General features: G+C 48.5%; 1 protein-coding gene across 8 annotated transcripts in view; it reads right to left on the reverse strand.

The window, feature by feature from the left end:
* The window catches only part of SPEG (striated muscle enriched protein kinase), a 102,373-nt gene that overhangs the window by 20,952 nt on the left and 61,723 nt on the right, over positions 1-19,698 (reverse strand). For all 8 annotated transcript variants that reach the window (XM_035126758.2, XM_035126769.2, XM_060277983.1 and 5 more), the window contains 15 exons: positions 16,867-17,025; positions 15,843-16,032; positions 13,494-13,723; positions 12,222-12,341; positions 11,141-11,245; positions 9,938-10,144; positions 8,911-9,034; positions 7,078-7,250; positions 6,553-6,665; positions 5,734-5,902; positions 4,069-4,162; positions 2,991-3,191; positions 2,739-2,799; positions 2,245-2,322; positions 274-446 (listed from right to left, as the gene is read on the reverse strand). In XM_035126758.2, coding sequence (XP_034982649.2) covers positions 274-446; positions 2,245-2,322; positions 2,739-2,799; positions 2,991-3,191; positions 4,069-4,162; positions 5,734-5,902; positions 6,553-6,665; positions 7,078-7,250; positions 8,911-9,034; positions 9,938-10,144; positions 11,141-11,245; positions 12,222-12,341; positions 13,494-13,723; positions 15,843-16,032; positions 16,867-17,025 — 2,197 coding nt within the window. The remainder of the gene's footprint in view (positions 1-273; positions 447-2,244; positions 2,323-2,738; positions 2,800-2,990; positions 3,192-4,068; positions 4,163-5,733; positions 5,903-6,552; positions 6,666-7,077; positions 7,251-8,910; positions 9,035-9,937; positions 10,145-11,140; positions 11,246-12,221; positions 12,342-13,493; positions 13,724-15,842; positions 16,033-16,866; positions 17,026-19,698) is intronic.

A 19,698-nucleotide genomic window follows, 5' to 3' on the forward strand; every position in this document is an offset into this window, starting at 1 on the left:
TCCTGTGCTGACTCTTCCCCATACAAACCAGCAATTGCAAGCCCAGGTCCAACTGAGTTTGTTCTTCCAATAGGCAGAAAAACCCCAGTCCCAGAAAAACCTTATGGGCTACAGGTTAAGCAAGGGCTTATCCCAGTAATTCCTCCTCCCTGAAATTGCCCAATATTCAAGCTCAGGAAATCCCCTTTAGCTTTTAATTTCTCCTTTCCGGTGCTCATTTCAGGGATGTGTGTGCACAGACATACATCATATTGTGCAGGTGCATCTGTTTACCAAACATCGGTGACACCGGAGACTGGACTCTGGCTGACAATCTCGGGGCCCACAAATTCGGGGGTGCCATACTTGCAGTACTGCAGCTCATCTGGAATCAGCTCTTGGGCATTGCCGAAGTCACAGATTCGCACCTGATCGCTGCCGGGTTCAGCCAGCAGCAAGTTTTCAGGCTGTGGGAAAGGAAAGTGGAGAGGTATTAAGGAGGTGCCCTGAGAAAAAGCTGCTAGGTAAGCAAAATAATTCACAACTGTGAAATGTGCAGCACTGTGACAGATACCGCGTTTCTCCGAAAATAAGACACTGTCTTATATTTATTTTTCCTCAAAAAACACACTATGGATTATTTTCAGGGGATATCTTATTTTTTCCCCCCTCCTCCTCCTCCTCCTCCTTCCGCACCCAGCATTGCTGCTGTGCCTATCAGTATGTCTTATTTTCAGGGTATGGCTTATATTCCTTGAATGCTCAAAAATCCTGCTATGGCTTATTTTATGACTACGTCTTAAAATAGGAGAAACAGGGCACTCACCCACAATAGGCACAGATTACAGAAATCATTCCCTTCTCCAAGGGATTCCCTACAGCCAACATTGCATTATTCACACCAGTGAGCTATGCTGTGGTCTTCAGAAAGGTGTCTAGTCCCTTTTCATGTCCACTACTTCCTCAATGCCATGCATGCTTGTAACTATTTCCAGCAAACTCCTGAATGGAGGAGCAGGTGTGTTTATTGATCCCTTAGAATTGCACAAATCCAGAGAACTGTACCAGCACATCACATTAAAATTTTCAATGCCATGCTAACAATCCATCTCCTCCAGGTTGCATGGATGGAGATCGGAAAAGTGAACCACAACCTACCCTCCAGAGGTGGCACAACCAGATATGGCAGGAAGCTTTATCTGAAAAACTCACCCAGCCAAAGGTGAAATAAAAAGTGACAGGTTCCTTTTTTCCTCTTATAAGAATTCCAGTGTGGGGGAGCCCAGGCCACCTCTCTGCCATCAATTCTTTTGGTGAAGTGTGATATCATAGGTGGGGCAGCATCATTTCTTATCATGTCCCATAGAATGTGCCTGCCCCCATTTTCTTTCATTGTTTTGTGATATATGTGTCCTATTGGTGAGATTGTGTACAAGGTGTGTCTTCTTCCTGGTGTTATTCCCATTCTGGACAGGGGGTGGAGGGGTTCTTTCTTTCCTTTTCTCCCTTGTTTGGGGTTCTCTGTATACTATTCTGTACATTTATGTACTATGTGTGCTGGTTTACATGTTGGTTTGGTTTTATTGTACAGTACTTGAAAAATCTCAGGTGTGTTTCTCAGAATAAAAGAACCAGACGCAATAATTTGTTTTGAGTAAGAGAACAAAACAGAGCTCACAATCCTTTCACACAAAAACCCACTCCTGGTTATCCTCCCACCCTAAAATGTTTTTTTCTTTTCTTTCAGCAGTATAATTAAGGGAGGGATGCGACAGGCACCCATTATCTGCACTTTCCGGAAACAACTGAAGACATTTTTGTTCAGACAGGCTTTCCCAGCTGGATAAATGGGTCTTTACCACAAGTGTCTACATTATACAGTTTTAGCTTTGTTTTAAATGTGTGTTTTTTTGTGTGTGTGTTTTTAACTGTTTCTAATTATCTTTAGTGCACATCATCTTGAGACAGCTGTTCAGAAGGCAACTGATAAATCAATGATGACAATAATAATTTTTTTGCTGTCATTGTTAAACAATTGGGGAGTCAGAAATCCTTGCCAATCTACATCAAGTCACCTAGAAATCTACTAGTAGATCCCAGTCCCCCTTCTGCTCACCCTTACTGTAGTTTTAATAGATTTTATATATGTGTATAGTTTTAATGTACAAAGGAAGAGTTGAATCCCAACCCAGCTGAGCCAAATGCTCAGGGAATACAGATGAGGGCCAAGGATGACCACAGCAGGACAAGCCAGGGTGCACTCACCTTAATGTCAAGGTGCAAGATGCCATGATGGTGGAGGTAGCCGACACCCTCCAAGACCTGCCGCATGTAGCAACGTATCTGCAGGGGAGTAACCCAGCAACAGTCAGAGTAAGGTACAGTCAAACAGAGAGACATCCAATTAGACACACACAGAAGGCGGGATTGGAGCCCCAATCACCAACTTGTCATTGCTATGGAAATCTGCTCGTCCTTGTCCCTGGTACTTGTTTAGTAAGGTTTTGGTGGGGTTTTTTTTAAGATCTATTGCTTTTCAATCATTTTCAAACTCTATGATTTTACTTTACCTGCTGCTTCACTGCCTGCACAGTTGTTTTCTTTTGCTGTGGTATTTTTTATTGCATGTAAACTAATAGGAAAGCCATACAGGCTGAAAAGGGGACATTAATACATTTTCTAAGAAATGAAGCCCTTCCAGGACAATGAAGATAAGATGGCCTTGAGGGCCTGTTCCCATGACAGCAGCCTGCTCTTACTTCAGATTCGCTCACAGAGGTCTTCCTTGCAATCCGCTCTAGCAGTTCTTCTCCTGTGCAGCTGTATAGTCCGTCAAGGGAAATGTCATGTAAGTAGAGGCCCCCACCCTGCCAGCTTCTCAAAAGCAGTGTCCACCTAGGAGTCCCTCATAACCATACACACACACACACACACACACACACACACATATGGCCTACTGCCCCGGATACTGTGTCTCCCAACCACCAACAGATCTCCCAAATGGAGGATACAACTCCATGACAATGATGATGGCATTCCTCTTCTCAAAGGCATCATGGAAGTAGACAATGCGTTCGTGGTCCAGCTGAGCTATGATGCCAAGCTCACGGCGTGCTGATTTCTTAGCTTTGGCGCGGCATGGGATGAACTTGGCGGCAAAGGCCAAACCGGAACTCTTCTGGGTCACTCTCCGCACGTATGAAAAGGCTCCCCTGAGGAACAGCACAGGTCATCATGAGGCACCACCCAGACTCATTCCTTGCTCTTCCCCTTGTTTTGCTGAGTTATGGTCATCTTGCTTTGACCTTGGCCCAGCTGCTCAAGGAAAGAGGTCAGAGGGCATGGCAAAGTGAGGATGGAGGAGTGCTGGAGAAGCAAACCACGTTCTTGAGAGAACAGGTCCAGCCCCTGCTGTTTTCTAGTCCCCTCTAGAAAACTTGTTCTAAACCTGAAGGGAAAGGCGGCCTCCAATTAATATATCAATTAAATGCTGGTAAAGCACAGGCTTTTACCAAAGCAATGTGAGAAGCCTCGGTGAAAGGCTCTACTCCCAGGGTTGAGGCTGTGCCACTATCACCAGCAGAGTGTTCTGGAAGCCGGGAGGCTTTGCCACAATTCAGGGGCAAGGTGGTAGTACAGGCAGGTGTCTGCTGCATCCTTCCACATGCGTGGGAGTGAGAGGTAATTGCCCCCCTCCCCCCAGGAAGAATCGGTTCAGATTAAATCCCCATATGTGAGCAAAGGTGGAAAAGCAGCAAGATGCTGCCACTGCCTTACTGTGTGAGCCCCAGGGATCAGCAAACTGTACCCAAGGGGGACAGACCTGGTCAGCCTCCTGTGGCCAAGAAGTGCATCCGCTCCTTTGCATGTCAGGGTGACTGACCTGTGGCCCTGCAGTTGTTTGACTACAGTTTCCATCACTGCTGACCATGCTGGCTGGGACTGATGGAGCCCAACAACATCTCCATGGTCACAGGTTTCCCATTCCTTTTTGAGGAGCCTTCAAGCCTGAGCCACCTCACACCAAGAGGAAGGCCCAGTACAACCTGCCTTATCTTCCTCCTCTTCTCTAACTTAGGACTCCCTCACCTGCCAATCTCCTCATGGACATCGTAATATTCGGCCAGGCGACGAGCGGTGTGTGCGGCTTCTTCTGCCCGTGCGGCGTCAGCATCTGGCGCAGCTAGAGAGAGCAACAGTGGGAGCAGCAGTGATAGAACAGGGGTATTTGGGGGGCGGGAGCATAAGCAGCACAAGACCATGACTCCTTCTGTCCCCCTTTGAGATTCACCTGGGAAGCTTCATCATCCTCATGTAGAGCTGACTCTTATCCCATTGGCCCACACTGGTACAATATCATGAGAGGAATAAGGGTTGTGCAAATCTTTATGGGTTGTGCAAATCTTTAGTAATAAGTCCATTATGAGGGACTCCCTTATGGACTTGGGTTTAAATTAGTAGTTCCCAAATCTTTTCCCCATAGACCACTTGAAAATTTCAGAGGCTCTTGTTCAGGGGTCGGCAACCATGGGCCACAAGCAGCCCATGGGGGGTTGTTTAACCGGCCCATGGACCCCTGCCGCCTGCTCAGTCAGCTAAACCGGCGCAGAGCAGAGTGGGGACCGCCTTCCGCAACGCTGGCCAGCTTCCCATTGGCTGCAGGAAGCTCCTGCAGCCAATGGGAAGCTGCACACACCTCCTCCGTGCCAGAAGGAGTGCCAGAAATAGCGTTTGCGCATTTGCGAGTGTGTGCGCACTCCAGCCCACTGCGGCGTCTGCGGGACCGTGAACCGGCCCAAGCCACAAAAACTTTGCCGAACCCTGGTCTTGTTGGACCACTTAATAATTTTTCTGCCTCATGTGGCAATTATGATGTCTTTCTTTCTTATATATTGTTATTCCATAGAATTCAAACTATAATACAATAAAATACAAGATGAAAAATAAAAGAAGCAGTACAAATACAATTAAAAATCAATACCACTATTTAATGCAATGGTTGCGCCATTCCCCATCTTCAACCACAAATCCACGGGCACACCTGAATGAGTGAATCCCTGGCTTAAACATCATTGGGGAAGGGATGAGCATCCTGATTCACACTCTGCGGTGTGTTTCCAAATGCACATTTGAGAACGTAAGAACATGACAAGGCTTCTGCTTCATCGGGCTAAAGGACCATCTGGGGTAGGTTCTCACAGTGGCCAACTGGGCGCTGTAGCTCAGCAGTAGAGTGTGTGCTCTGCATGCAAAAGGTCCAAGGTTCAGTTCCTGCCATCTCCAGATAGGTCAGGGGAAGACACCTGCTCAGAACTCTGTAGACAATACTGTGCTGGATTTTATAAACTGGTCTGGTTGTATAAACCAGTTACCAATGTTCCATGTAGGGTTATTAGGCTGGAACAGAGCAGAGATGGTCAATATAGCTCCTGTGATGGGCAGCCAGTCTCTGGTTTGGTGAGGACCACTCTCAGTATGAGAGGAGCCTAGCCTTCTGTCCTTGCCTAGTCAAGTCAATGGAATCTTCTGCCTGTTGTACTAAAGCCTTCAGTTCCACCAACTGACCTCAGAGATGGGCAGCTGGGTTGGACAGCACACGTGCCATCTCTAGAATTGAGCATTGCCAGCTGCAATTCTAGCTTTGCCTTGACACCCACCATGGTCCAGTAGGAGACCCACAGTCAACACTGATTTTGCAGTCCTGGTACCCAACTAAAGCCCAGCAGTTCTTATGACTAGCACGATATCACGTACCTGCATGGACGACCAGCTCGGCCTTGCAAGACACTTCTCCAGCCAGGTTGCGGGCAATGCACGTGTAGACCCCACTGTCCTGCTCTGTGGTGTTCAGCACAACTAGCGAGCATTCGCTCTCCTCGTACACAAAGCTCAGGTGGTTGCTTTCCGTCAGGAGCACCTCATCCTATTGGGGATGTTTCATTGAGACAAGCCACTTGCAAACATCAGGTAGGCGGAACCATTTCATATGGCAGGCTTCCCCAACCTGTTGCCCTCCAGATGTTCTTGGACTACAACTCCCATCATCCCTAAGCACAGGTTGAGGAAATCTCATTTATGGTTTTCTCTTACTGTGCTGTTACAGGCCCAGTTTTCTTCAGGAAACTGTAGAAACTGTAAGAGGATCGAGCTTCTCTTTGAGACTCCCTGTCCAAGACCCTTTCCTCAACTGATTCTCTTTCTGAACAAACCCAAGTGTCTCTGCTTAGTTGTATTATTCAAGATGCAGGGAAAGAGAATATTAGGCAGGCCTTAACTCCACACCATTGGGCCTTGGCTATTCACATGAAAGGACAGAAGGAACACGCCCCGCTTCCAAGCACCTAGCCACTCAGAGACTCCTGACCATCTCATGTCGGGTCAAAAAGCCCTTGAGTTGGTTAGGATTGATGGGAATCTGCTCCACTGAGGAGAAGGCCATGGCTGAGATATCATGGGCCCTGGGAGTTAAAACTGAGAGCCACTGACAGGGTGGGCACAGTAGACACATAGACTGAAGCTTAGGAACATCCTTCAGTCACAGTCAGCCTCCCCAAGACCAAGACCCACACTCACCTTGTACCACATGATGTCTGGGAGGGGTTTGCCTTCCACCACCACAGAAAACTGTGGCGTCTCGCCCACCCCAATGTCAATGTCTTCCATGATCGATTCAAAGCGGGGTGCCTCTGGGGACAGAAACACACAATCTGTTGAAGCAAGGGAAGATCCCCTCCCCTCCCTACGTGACCCCAAAATAAATAAATTTCCCAGCTTAGTTCACTAAAGAAGCTGCCTCCTATCTTGCTCCCTCCCTGCCTTTGGGGAAGACCTTCTCCTCTGGCCTTGTGACATCCAGCTTATGTGAAAGCCTAGGACTAAGAACAGACTGCTGCCCCTTGTGATACCTGGCTGTGGCTTGGGTGAGCCCTAAGTCTGCTTCCAGATTCTGGGAAGAGCTGAAATACAAGTTCTATCCGAATAGGCGAAGCTGTGGCTCTATATATAAGGAAGAGGGGCATAGTCATCAGCAGAGACACTGCCGAAAGCCAAAACTGGGGATGAAGTTGGAGCATGTCAGGGGTTCTGGGCATCCCATACCTGCCAACTCCATGTTGATGAAGCAGTGGTCATATCCATGCTGGTTGCTCACCTCGCAGGTCATTACACCCACATCCCCCCTGCCCACCCGGAAGAATCGCAAGGCGTGCTGGTCATCATCGGGCATGCTCATCTCCCAGCTGGCATCGCTGTCCTTCAGCACCACGCCGGACCTGGAGGGACAAGGCAGAAGACAAGCATGGGATGGGAGGCTCAGGGTTGTATTCAACACAGCACTAAGTCAGGCTCCTGCCAGCAGCACAAGGATTACAGTTAGTACAAAAGGACTTACCCCCTGCACACACACCCTTAATCTGTTCTAGAGGTTCCCCCAGTCTGGCATCTTCTGCATGCCAAACAGGTGTTCTACCACTGAACTATGTCTCTTCCCCAAAGTGGTGGGACCCATAGGGTGGTATTCCAGTAACAGCTCAAGGATTTCCACTTGCACAATGGGAGTTAGTAGAAGACCACCTTATAAATCCCACTACTTTGGAGAAGAGACATAGTTCCGTGGTACAGCATCTGCTTGGCATGCAGAAGGTCCCAGGTTCATTCCCTGGTGTCTCCAGGTAGGGCTGGGAATGTTCCCTGCCAGAGATCCACAACCAGGCAGTATACACAACACAGAACCAGATGGATTGTCAGTCTGACTTGGCATAAGGGAGCCTCCTCTGTTGCACCCCTTTCGCAACTAGCAGTTCCTTGTCACCTTGCCTCGCCAACTGCCTCTGTGGCTACATACCAAATCCAGGTTCCTCAGCAATTAAGAGCACATCTCTTGCTTCTGTTCAGAATCTTAACACTGAGCTCCTGATGAGAAGCACGACATATTTCATGGGAGTGACTCACAACACAGCTCTTTTGATTAATTTGAAACATAAACATTAGCAGCATGAGCTGTTGAGTCACACCTGAAACTAAAGTTATACAATATAAAAAATATGTTATAATTCCTTTTCATGCATATTCCAATAAATTAAAAGATGGTGAGAATGAATGTTCAGCCAAACACTGTATAACCCACTCAGTGCCATAGGTTGCTTAAGTTGTGACAATTTCATCCTTGGCATCCACCTAAGATATTTCAGCCATACATCTATCTTAAAGTGGGAACATGAGACGCACAGGTATTTGCAGAGACGCATTAGGGTACTGTTAGGGGAGAAAGCAGGGAGCCCAAACTGGATGGTGCCAGAGGCAATGGCAGACAGAGCTAACTAATCCCAGTTTGGTACCCATCCTTCCTGTTAAAAAGACTAAGGAGGAAGAAGCTGAGAGCCAGTACCATCTCCTGGACTGTTTGTAACTACAAAGGCATGCAAATGGGGGCTAGGGTTGATGGCAATCTGGGATTGTGGGGCAGCATCCCATTCTCCTAATGGACCAGCCTCCACTGCAAAAACCTGTATCAGACAGGTGGACTCACCAAAGGGCTCATGATTTGCCATTGCTGAGTGCAACATTTGATGGCAAACCCAGGCTTGCCCTCCAAGCTAAGGACAAAATGGCCTTTAAATTGTGAGTCCTTGAGCGACATCAGATCTTCTGGTGAAATTATTCTACCTCACCGTGAGCCCGGAGACTAGGACAGGCTATAAACAACAATGAAATAAAACACAGCAAAAGCCAAATACCTTCCTCGCAGAAAAGTCCCTCCTTCGTTTATTTTTTCCTTTCCCTTTGACCCTCCTCCTCCCTTTCCCAAAGATACAAGGCAGCTGTTCTCAACCCGGATCTTAACATCGTTGTGGCACGTGCAGTCGACTCAACAGCCTACCAAGAAGTCTGTGAGCTGGATTCTATAGAAGTGTGACTTGGGAGCTTCCCTACCTTCTCCAGGTGACAGCAACCTCTACGTGGTTGATGGTTACGGTGATGCAGGCCGGCTGCCCCTCCACCGCATACACCATATCCGGCTTGTCCAGGATCATGGGGGCCTCCGCTAGGTAAGGCCCTGCAAGCACATCCACCATAGCAGGCAACACAAGGAGGTCAGTTTGCTGTTCTAGATCGGGAATGAGGAACCTGTGGTCCTCCACAACTAGACCACAACTCCCATAATCCCTCACCATTGGCAATGCTGGCTGGGACTGCTGGGAGTGGAGGCCAACTTCTGGAGGGGACACAGGGTTCCCCACCCTGGACCATCAGTATGTAGGGGATGGACAGATATCCAAGTTCTCAGCTAGCTAGGTTAGAGTCCTCTTTTGACACATCAAACAGGAATCCTGACTTTGGGGGTTCACATTCAAAAGGCCATTCCTGCCTTGTACCTAGACACTGCGCTCTGAGCCGAATCTCCTCTAGACCAGAATAAGCATTATGTCAAAAGTGCTCTAATATGGGGTCTTGGCTGCAAGGGCGAAACCCACTTCTAGCAGTTCTTACGTGGGACTTTCAATGTGTATAGAGAACATGCCAAGCAAAGGATTCAGCAACTCCACTTCGACAGAGGAGCTACTTCAAAGATGCTGGAGGTGGCAAGCAGTTTCCCCAAGGGAGAAAGCATTTATATCAGAATCTTTATATTTAGGATTGGGACCCGAGTAAACCCTGCCGCCTAATTATAAGACTAGAAAGGAGCAAAAAGTTAGAAATGCAACCTTTCCTTCTGTTTTGTTATGGGCCTTTGGCTATTTGCTTCTGTCTGATTCTATCAAAATATGCTTCTTGTTTAACCATCAGAGCATCAGACTGAGACTGGGAAAATCTCATTTGCCCTCAGGCACCATCACTCCAGCTTGAGGTGTGTGTGTGTGAGGAGACTACCATAGTGTTAGCTTCTTTTCCATTTCCCTCCTCCTAGTTACACCCCCACCTGTCTTCTTCCCCTTTCCCTGCTTTGATGCTGCCTTACCACGATCAAGGAGCTGCACAGCCTCAGTGGGTGGAGAGGGCTTGCTATTAGCCTTGGCTGTAGCTGTGAGTACACGGAACAGGTACCGGATGCCCTTCTTCAGAGCCAGGACGGTGTAGCTGGTGTCACGCACCCCCGTGGCAATCACAGTCCAGTGGCTGCTACCCAGGACCTGCTGCTGGATGGTGTAAGTCACAGCTGCAGGGTCTGAGAACAGAAGAAGTGAACTTCCAGCAGAAAGCTAGTGAGGCTATGCATCATTTGTCCAGAGTTAGGACTTTGTGCTATGCTTGTATGCCACCCCCACTCAATGCTACAGTAGTGGGGAGGCAAGGACCTGTCTCTAAGTCACAAGGATTCTATTGGGAAAACTGGAGAATACTCACCCTCTGGATGCTTTCTCCCCCTTAAAGCTAATTGACACCCTTTAGGATCGCATGAATAACAGCTTTTGGTTAGCAACAACAGAAGTAAAACAACAAAATAAGATTCTAGTTCTTATGGGCTAAGAAGGATATGCTTGGAAGTGAGTGAGTAACACCACCTGAAATTTTCAGGTAGCTGAATAAGATTTGTGGTAAACTGTTTTACCGGGCTGCACATATTTTGTATACCATTAAGTTTACAAAATAACAGCAATTGTGCAGATTGGCTTAATTTGCAAAATGCAGCTTTTCTGAGGCGCAGCTTTGTATGTGTGGGATGTTGTGTATATATGTGTGTGTGTGTGTGTGTGAAAGAGAGAGAGAGAGAGGGAGAGGGAGAGGGAGCGGGAGAGGGAGAAGCAGATACACCCCTAACAACAACCCACCAGTACTAATGTGAATGCATTTTCTAGTCAGTGTATGCAAATGTGTAATGCCCCCTTTGCCTGCCAGCAGCATGCAGAGAGAGTGGGCTGTACAACACATCAATGGCAGCTGTCAGCGAGAGCGGGGGCCTCACTTGCAATCGCAGCACCAGATTGTGCACCCACCTGCCCAGTGACAACTGCCAGGCTGCCCAGCAGAGGAATCCAGTTATGTGGAATGGCCTGCCCTCTAAGATGCATTTGCCCTACAGCAGGAGAGACTGGGGCACCAGCTCCTGCATCTGACACCAAATTCTCTCAACTGGCACCTCAAGCAGCTATTTCTTCACAGCCCAGTTCCTTCTCCACCTGGCTGCCACTACACTGCCCCTTGCCTTCCTGGCCCTGCTTACCAATAGCTGAATCCAGCCACTTGGGCTTGTTCCATTTCAGTGTGACAGCTCGGCCAGTGACAGCAGCTATGGCTGGCGGGCCATCAGGGGGTGTGGGCACCACATCTGTAAAAGACAAGCATGGAGGTGAGTGAGGACCCATCAAGAACACAGGGGAAGATGAGGAGACAGGGGCTATACACACACTGTTCCTTTAAAGCACATTTGAAGCATGTTATTTCCCTCAAAGAAGTCTGGGCCCTGTAGTTTGTTAAGGGTTGCTGAGAATTAAAACAAAGTGAGGGGTAAACTGTAGTACCCAGAATGAGGAGCAGGGATATTGTGTGTACACAGACAGTATGCTCTGCTTTCTGATCAGGATCACCTTTGCCCCCTCCCTAGGGGATTCTGAGGCTTGGGTACTAGTCTATGTTTTTAATTAGCGGGTGCTTAAGTCACTCTTTCTAGAATGAGTTCCAGGATTCAATGATATCATGTGGTCTCTCACATGTTAAAGGTTCAAACAGCACAGAGCTGAGAGACATCTGAAGCCCTCTATGGCTGACTTTGTTGCTCCACCAGAAGATAGCTCCATGACCAATTAAGACTGGAATCAGGCCCTTAGACTTCACATTTGCCATCCTGGGAGAGAATGATCCAAAATATTACAGAGGGGCATTCCACACTAGCACTGAGAAGATGTGTGGGGCTGCATGCCTGCAATGGGTATGACCAGAGGCAGAAGGAGAGCAGGACCAGAGTCAAAAGTGACAGATGTGGCTCTTACCTTTGTCAAATAGGCTGAGTTCCAGCCATGCAAAAGTCGAAACTTTCTACACCAACCCACCCTCAAAACTCCAGGCAAGTGACAGGCATTGTTATAGTTCAAGGACACATTCCAGCCATGCAAAGGCACTTGAGGGTGTGGAGCAGAGCAAGTGAGGGTTGTGGCCTGGGAAGTGTCCCAAGGGCTGGACGGAGAGGTCTAGAGGGTCATAGTCAGCCCTCAGGCCCAAGGTTCGCCATCCCTGGACTCAGGCAAAGCACCTCCTGGGGTGCTGATGCTGAGCAGGAGCTCCTCCCACTGTTTCCCCATCCTTACCTGTGACATAGAGGTGAGCGTAGCAGGTGGCCTTGCCCAGTTTGTTGGCAATGACACTTTTATAGACCCCAGCATGGGCGTGACTGACAGAGATGAAGACCAAGCGATGCACATCCTTGTCTGCAATGGACAGTGGAAGGGAGGGAACAGAGAACACATCACAATCTTTGTACAAAGGAACAACCAGTGAGTGCCAAAGCATACAGGTACTGACATGTTTCCTAGGGAAATGATATTAGGGACATGGGGAGGGGAGGTGTAGCAATGTGGGGGGGGGAGGAGGTAGAATCCTACAGGTGCTGCTGGGGTAAGGACATGCTGCCTTACAGGTGGGATGGGCACAGGCAGGAGGGGCCTGAGCCAGTGTGATGCAGGGGCAAAGACACCCACCTGCTGTGGTCCCAGCCACCTTTCACCATTAAGAGGAGAAGAATGGGAGACAAAGAGATCTGAGTTAACCTGGAAACATTTCTGCATATGCCCCTCTGGAAATCACGGGAAACTGTGCAAGTCACAGAACAGCTCCTGTGAGGCCTGAGATGGGGAACTTCCCAGCGGATCCTCCTCATGTTAGTTTGTTAACAGAGTGGGGTGGGGGTCATCAGATTTTCCACTTCAAGCACCAGTATGTTTTGGCCCAACCCTGCCTTATTTTCGCTGGGAAGGGCTCAGCAAATTGCCCCCCAGCTCCAGCTGGTGCTTCTATATCAAGGCCAGTGTCAGAGGTTGGCACAGTCAGGCATCCGCTACGACAGGCATCCCCAAACTGCGGCCCTCCAGATGTTTTGGCCTACAACTCCCATGATCCCTAGCTAACAGGACCAGTGGTCAGGGATGATGGGAATTGTAGTCTAAAACATCTGGAGGGCCGAAGTTTGGGGATGCCTGCGCTACGACCTATGGCTCTGCAGAGGTCCCACTGCCAAGAGACTCAGGCCCCTTCCCCTTTGCTCCTTGCCACAGCCACCTTCCTCTGGCTCAGAGGGGGGGGGGGGTTAGCTGAGCAAGGGAACAATGGTGGCAAGAAAGAAAAAAAGAAGCTGCTCACATAGCCACCTATCCTCCAGCTCTTTACTGAGAAGTACAACCCTCCCCCCCCAAAAAAAAAGTCTTGTGCAAAGCAACTCACAGATGAGATAAACAATCACTGCAAAAACAAGGAGGAGGAAGGAAGTGGCTGCCTTGTCCAAGGCCTCCCTGCTCTGGATCTGGCCCTGTTTCATGAGGCAGCTCCCTTATGCACATGGGGGAAATGGAAGGGGAGAAGCCTACACTGCATCATCCTGCGATCATCAGTGCTCTCGATGCGCCGACCCTTGTGGAACCAGGTGATGGCTGGGTAGGGCAGCCCAGCCACTTGGCACTCGAGCACAGCCTCCTTGGATTCCACCACGTCCAGGTCATGCAGTGGCCGCAGAAAGTCAGGCATGGTGAAGCGCTCCACTTCGTTCTCCCCTTGTTCCGGCTCCTCGGGGATAGAGGGCATCTTCTCCAGCTTGGAGCTGCAAGACCAAAAAGGGAGAAGAAAGAGAGGTCTCAATTGAAGCAGGGCTGCCCTGCTTATGGGACTCTACAGCCACATCTCACAATGGATGGCCATCAGAGCCACAGATATGTTAAGTCAGAGGTATCCTATTGGAACAGGAAAAGCCATCTCCGCAGGCAAGCCATGATCAGGTTTCACGGATGGAGGCATGGTGGAGAAAAGCCATAGGGGAGTTTCTTGCAAACATTCCCCAGGGAAAACAAGCAGCAGGCAAATGAGGATTGGGAAGTGCTTGTGCATTGTTACAGAAGGAAGATCAAGTGATCTCAAAGGAGCTGTGGAAGTATGAAACAAATGTGGATTATGGATTGATTGCAGGGGAAAATAGCAGATCAATATCATCCAGTGTGTGGCTGGGAAATGTGGATCCCTAACTACTTGAGTTTGATAGTGGCTATACAGATAAGGAACCATGCCAAGAGAAATCAACCAGGCAAAAGCAGCTGGCGAATATATTTCCTCCTGCTTCACAAACAGAAAACTGTGAGTGTATAAGGGAGGAAACTCCATACTTTCTTGGAGCAGTTTTTGATAGCCATAGGAAAATCTGCTGGTTGTATGAAATGGGTAATATATTGGATAATAAACTGGGTAATAATATACTGAACCCAACCCAGTTGAATCGCTTCAGGGTTTTGTCCACGCTTAAAGAGGAATGGAACAAAATTTTAACTAAAGTTGAGATGTCTTTGCAATCAACCCAACAGCTTGGCTCTGGGGAGGGATAATGCTTTTCATTGCCCTGGAATAACCAGATAACTGCCTGTTTGCATGCAGTGCCAGGGATATCTGCTATTCTGCTACAACAGATTGACTCTCCCGGTCCTTTTTTATATTACATGTAATCGGTTCAATTGGCCTTAATATAAAATGCCTATATTTTGTCTGGCTAATGTCCCTCGTTTTAAGCATGCTAATTATAGTCGCTGATGCATCGAAGGATTTGTGCTCTGAAAGAGCATGTGCGCTTGTAAGACCTGGAACAGGATAACAGGAGCGGAGTATGTTGGGAAAGACTGGGAAGGCCACAGGCAAAGCTGATTCTCACAAGAAGACGGCAAGAGCCTTCTGAGAGTGACTGTTTTTGAGGGCCACTCTGGTTTGGGCAAAGAGCCAGGCTGTGACAGGGCCTGCATTCCAGGGAGCTGCCTGTGAGCTTGGGTCAGTGAGAACAGAGGCTGGGTCTGGTTCTCATGAATACAGAATTACTCCCAGGTTGAGGAGTTTCCCCCTCATATTAGGATTGCCAGGCCGGGGTGGGGAGCAGCTATCACCACTCATATACAAATGTCAGTAAGGCAATGCATTTGAAACACAGAAGTTAATAACACAGACAAACAGCTGTTTATTGCCTAACATTAATATGGAACTTGGGGGTGGGGAGAAGCCACACTGTGTAGTCAAAAGCCAAAGAAAACAAACAGCATTTATCCATTGGTCAGGAGGGTTTAAAAATGGCCCAGGCCTTAAATGTGCCCTCCCCGCAAAAAAAGATGCAGTGCCAGGGCACAGCGCAAGCCGAATTAGGCCATGGGTACATTCGCATATAGCAAATTAGCACAGGAAGATAGCTGGTGCCAGAACATTGGCTGTAAGAAATATTAAAATGCCCACAACTGACTGTGACCCATCACCTAAGACAAGTGGTAGGGAACCTCAGGCCCAGGGTCCAAATGTGCCCCCCCCAGGTTCTCTACCTGGCCCTTTGGTCTCTTCCCCAGACTACTACCACCCCACTCCTCAGGCCCCAAGTGCTTTCCCCCCTGACTGGAATATGTCCCTGAACTGTGGAAATGTCCCTTGCTTGCCTGAAGAGAGGATGGAGAAAGGTGTGTGTCTGGGGGTGCAGATGAGAGAAAAGAAAGAGAAGACCCTCTGACTTTTCTGTGGCTGAAACGAAGCCTACTGTAGAATGGTTACCTACTATCCATGGAACCTTTCACCCCCTGAAAGGTTATCCATGTGGTAATGTGGTCCTTGAGCTGAAAAAAGGTTCCTTGCCCCTGATTTAATAGCATGTCCTCGCATCCAGCTCTAGGCCCCATCCTCAGCCCTTCCTTTCTCCTCGTACTCACATCTGAGAGCTGGTTGCTGGTCTCGGCTCCTCCACGTACAGCTCAGCGGTGCACTCAGCTCGGCCATGTTTGTTGCTGGCGCTCACTCCGTACTGGCCCTCGTCCTCGGAGCTCACATGCAGGAGGAGCAGCGAGTACAGCCCGCCGTCCCGCTGCAAGCGCATGGTTTCCCCCTCTTGCACAGGCTGGCCTGCATCAGACACATCGCAGTCAGAGAGCCCCAGTCCGAAAGCAAGAGGAACCCAGGCAGGTTTTATCCTGAACGAAACCAAGCCTTCCACTGGTTTAGGGCCTGGAACGGGGAGGTGGCATCCCTCTATCCCTTGGGCCACGATAGGGAACGGAAATAGAGAGAGAGAGGCCTTGCCCCGCCCCACCCCAGAAGAGTAGCTATATTGAAATTTATGACACAGGGTGGGTAGGTAGGCCACACTGCCCCACACATGCTAGTCTTGCTGCAAATGTGGGAGAGCTCTTTTGCCAGCAACCGGCTCCCAGCCTGAAGAAGAGGGCTGCATCCAGCACAGCTCAGGATCCTGAATAAAAAATTTGTAGATGAACTTTGTCATCCAGAGCAGCAGCCGAGTTCGTAGCTGGAAACAGAGTATGCAGAAAGGCCTGCTGTGCACTTGAGAACTGTGGACACTCCAACGAGACGGTGAAGAGAACGCTACAGAGGCATGTACATGGGTGAAACCCCAGCCAAACTCCATAGATACTGAGAGGTAGGGACTCTGTGCCCAGTCCTTAGGTGGACACATTTGACCATAATGTGCTGGTTTCAATTCAAGAAGCTTATTGATGGTCTGCCCCTGCCCCTCCCCCCCAATTGTCATGGTTTCCAAAAAGGAACAGGGAGGGGGGAGCAGCGTGACCCTGCGGCCTGATCTCTCTGCAACATCAAGGCCACTATGAATAGATGGGCACCGATCCCACACTCGGTTGTCCTCCCAACCCCCCAAAAGCTGATTTTTGAATTCCCCGTTACCCAGAGCCTCCCGTACTGGGAGATGGAGGCTATTACCGAAGCGTGTCCAGGTGACAACTGGTGTGGGTTTGCCGCTGATCTTGCAGTCGAACCGTGCCATCCGCCCCTCCACCACAGCCACGGCCTCCAGCTTGCGGGTGAAGAGTGGCTGCTGCGAGGGCAAGACCGTCAGCTTGGCGCTGCATGTCAGCTCATCTGCAAGGCACAGCGAAGGGTCAGCTACAGTGGAGGGCCCTGGAGAAATCTCCACTTCCCTTCTGAAGGCAGCCTCAGTGTCATGGATGGAAGGCACAGTAGGGGAAGCTGCTAGCAGCAGATTGTGTGACTGGACTGCTATACCATTGGGCATGGGACGGTTGTGAGAAGTTGTGAGCAAGGGAAACGTTGGGGGCAGGAAGGAAGTTCTTTGGGCATAGGGTTGGAGTTATTAAGGAAGAGGAGAGTTCATAAGCTAATTGCTCCTGCTTCTTTTCTGGACACTGATTTAAAGTTGACCCTGGCTTCCAATTCTGTTTGTGATTAATAATAATAATAATATTTATACCCAGCCCTTCCCAGTCAAGACCGGGCTCAGGGCGGCTAACAACAAAACCATTAAATCCTAATGTTTGGAGGCAGGTTATTTTTTATGATTCATTTACTTATTAATGCAATATTATTTTGCTATTCCTTGTGAAAATTCTTGCTCATCTTTTGATAACACCTTGAGCCACTTTGGCTAATATCTTGTGGGAAAGCAGCATACAAATAAGCAGGAGAATGAATTACCCAACTTTTTAAATGGTTCTGCTCTTCTGCACTGAATGCCACACTTTCTGATGCACAGAAATGAAACAGGGAAAGTCTCTCCCTCTCCCTCTCCCTCTCCCTCCCTCTCCCTCTCCCCCCCCCCCTCTCTCACACACACACACTGCTTTATCTCCAAACCACAAAAATCCTCAGCTGCTAAATTTCTGTATGTCAGGTTGCTGTTAAAGGCACAGGATCCAGGCTAGGATGTAGGGAAGAGGAGAAAATGGCAACAAGCCTCCTTTGAACATTCCTGCAAAAGCTGCCAGCCTCTGTTCAAATCACTAAGGTAACAGAATCTAAGCCCCTTTGTATGGGTAGGCGTCAGGTTTGCCAGTTTCCCTCCCCTCCTCTGCAACTCCCTCCAACATCTGTTCATTGGCTCTGAATCTGTCATCTGACAGGGCTGTCAGAGGATGTACTTGAGCATGTCTGAGACTAGGGGAGAGGAGAATGTAAATAAAAGTCATTTGCTGCCCTAATCAGGCTGCCACTTCTACTGTGCAGGCCTGTCTAATAGTGACAGCCACTGTAGCATCATCATTACTAAGACACTGGGCACCACCAGAGGTGGGTTTAATTTGCAAACAGGTTGTTGGCAATAAAATACAACCCCGAAAGGTAAAATTGTAATTTTTGTTGCCAGTGATAAGCACTTTTGGGCAGTGTTGGCTCGTTTCCATTGGAATTGGTGAGGCAGACGGGAAGGAGGCCCAGCAATCGGTGGAGCCAGAGCCAATAACAGGCAGAGTCAGCAAATCCCCCCACCATCCTCCCTGCTTCATTCTGCAAGGGAAACCCTAAGACTAAGAAAGAGGAAGCTAACAGACAGTTTTGCCCCCTGGACAAGCAAAACAGTGAGCAGGTGGGGATTGGCTGAGGACAGGGGAAAAAGTGTTTGGATGTCTTCTGCTACATACACAGCGTGTCTTTAAAGCACATTGAAAGCACATCCCAAGGATTCAGGGAGCCCTCACAGAGCTACCATTCCCAGTACCCTTAGCAAACTACAGTTCTCGGGATTCTTTGGTTGGAGGAAAGGTGCTTTAAGTATGGTTTGTACACAGCCTTCTTTTCTGAATGTGAACTGTGTGCTCATATGAGCATAGGGCAGGGGCTTTCCTTTTGCCCACTTTTGCAAGCTAGCCGCTCTGCATGTGACCTCTCCACGCACGAAATGACCTTTTCAGCCTGGCCACATAAAAGCAAGCAAGCAGGTCTGTGGAGGTTATTTTTGGCTGTATTATTTGTCCTGCCAGTTCAGAAGCTCGGTACATACCTAAGGTATAAGGCTTACTATATTAATATATTTCTTTCCTTCTCCACTGAAGCTTCTTGTCTCTTAATATGGGTCCAGAAAGCAACTCTCAGCTAGGGACTCAAATCCAGGATTGTAACCCAGAGACGATTGGTGCGGCCACACAGTTGCATCCTCTGGCCCCTTTGACTCCCTGCCCCCCAACCCATAAATTGCCCAGGAATTTATCCCAGCTCACCAGTCTGGAATGTCTTTTTATCTAATGCCAACCCAAGTGCACCATGTTTGAACACACACTCTGAAGCACATTTAAAGCAAATGACTTCACTTTCAAAAAAGAAACCTCTCAGACCTCTGACTAGAAACTATGGGACAAAGAAAAGTGTGGATTGGCTCTAACTTGTGCTGTATAACCCTTGGCCATTTGGACAGCAAGCTGGACTCTGGTAGATGCTGCTGTTCACCCCATACGGCAGTGGGGACATATTTCATGTTGTTAGGTGATTTTTCCATTCCCACCGCCCACTTTGCATGAACACTTTTAGTATTCTTATATTTGTACTCTTTTTATTGAATTTATTATTGTATTTTAAGTCACTTCAGGATGTCCATAAGTAAACTAAATTTGTTCTGAGATTTCCCTTATCCAATCCAGTTGCCCTTCCCCAGCCTTGATATATATATATATATGATTTACTTAATCTGTGATGGATACAACACTATACACATCTATTCAGAAACAAGTCCACTGTCCCACTGAGTTTAATGTGTAGGACCTACTCAGAAGAAAGTCCATCAAGTTCAATAGAAAGTGCTCCCTA

The sequence above is a fragment of the Zootoca vivipara genome, chromosome 1, assembly GCF_963506605.1.
Source record: "Zootoca vivipara chromosome 1, rZooViv1.1, whole genome shotgun sequence".
Classification (NCBI taxonomy): Eukaryota; Metazoa; Chordata; class Lepidosauria; order Squamata; family Lacertidae; genus Zootoca; species Zootoca vivipara.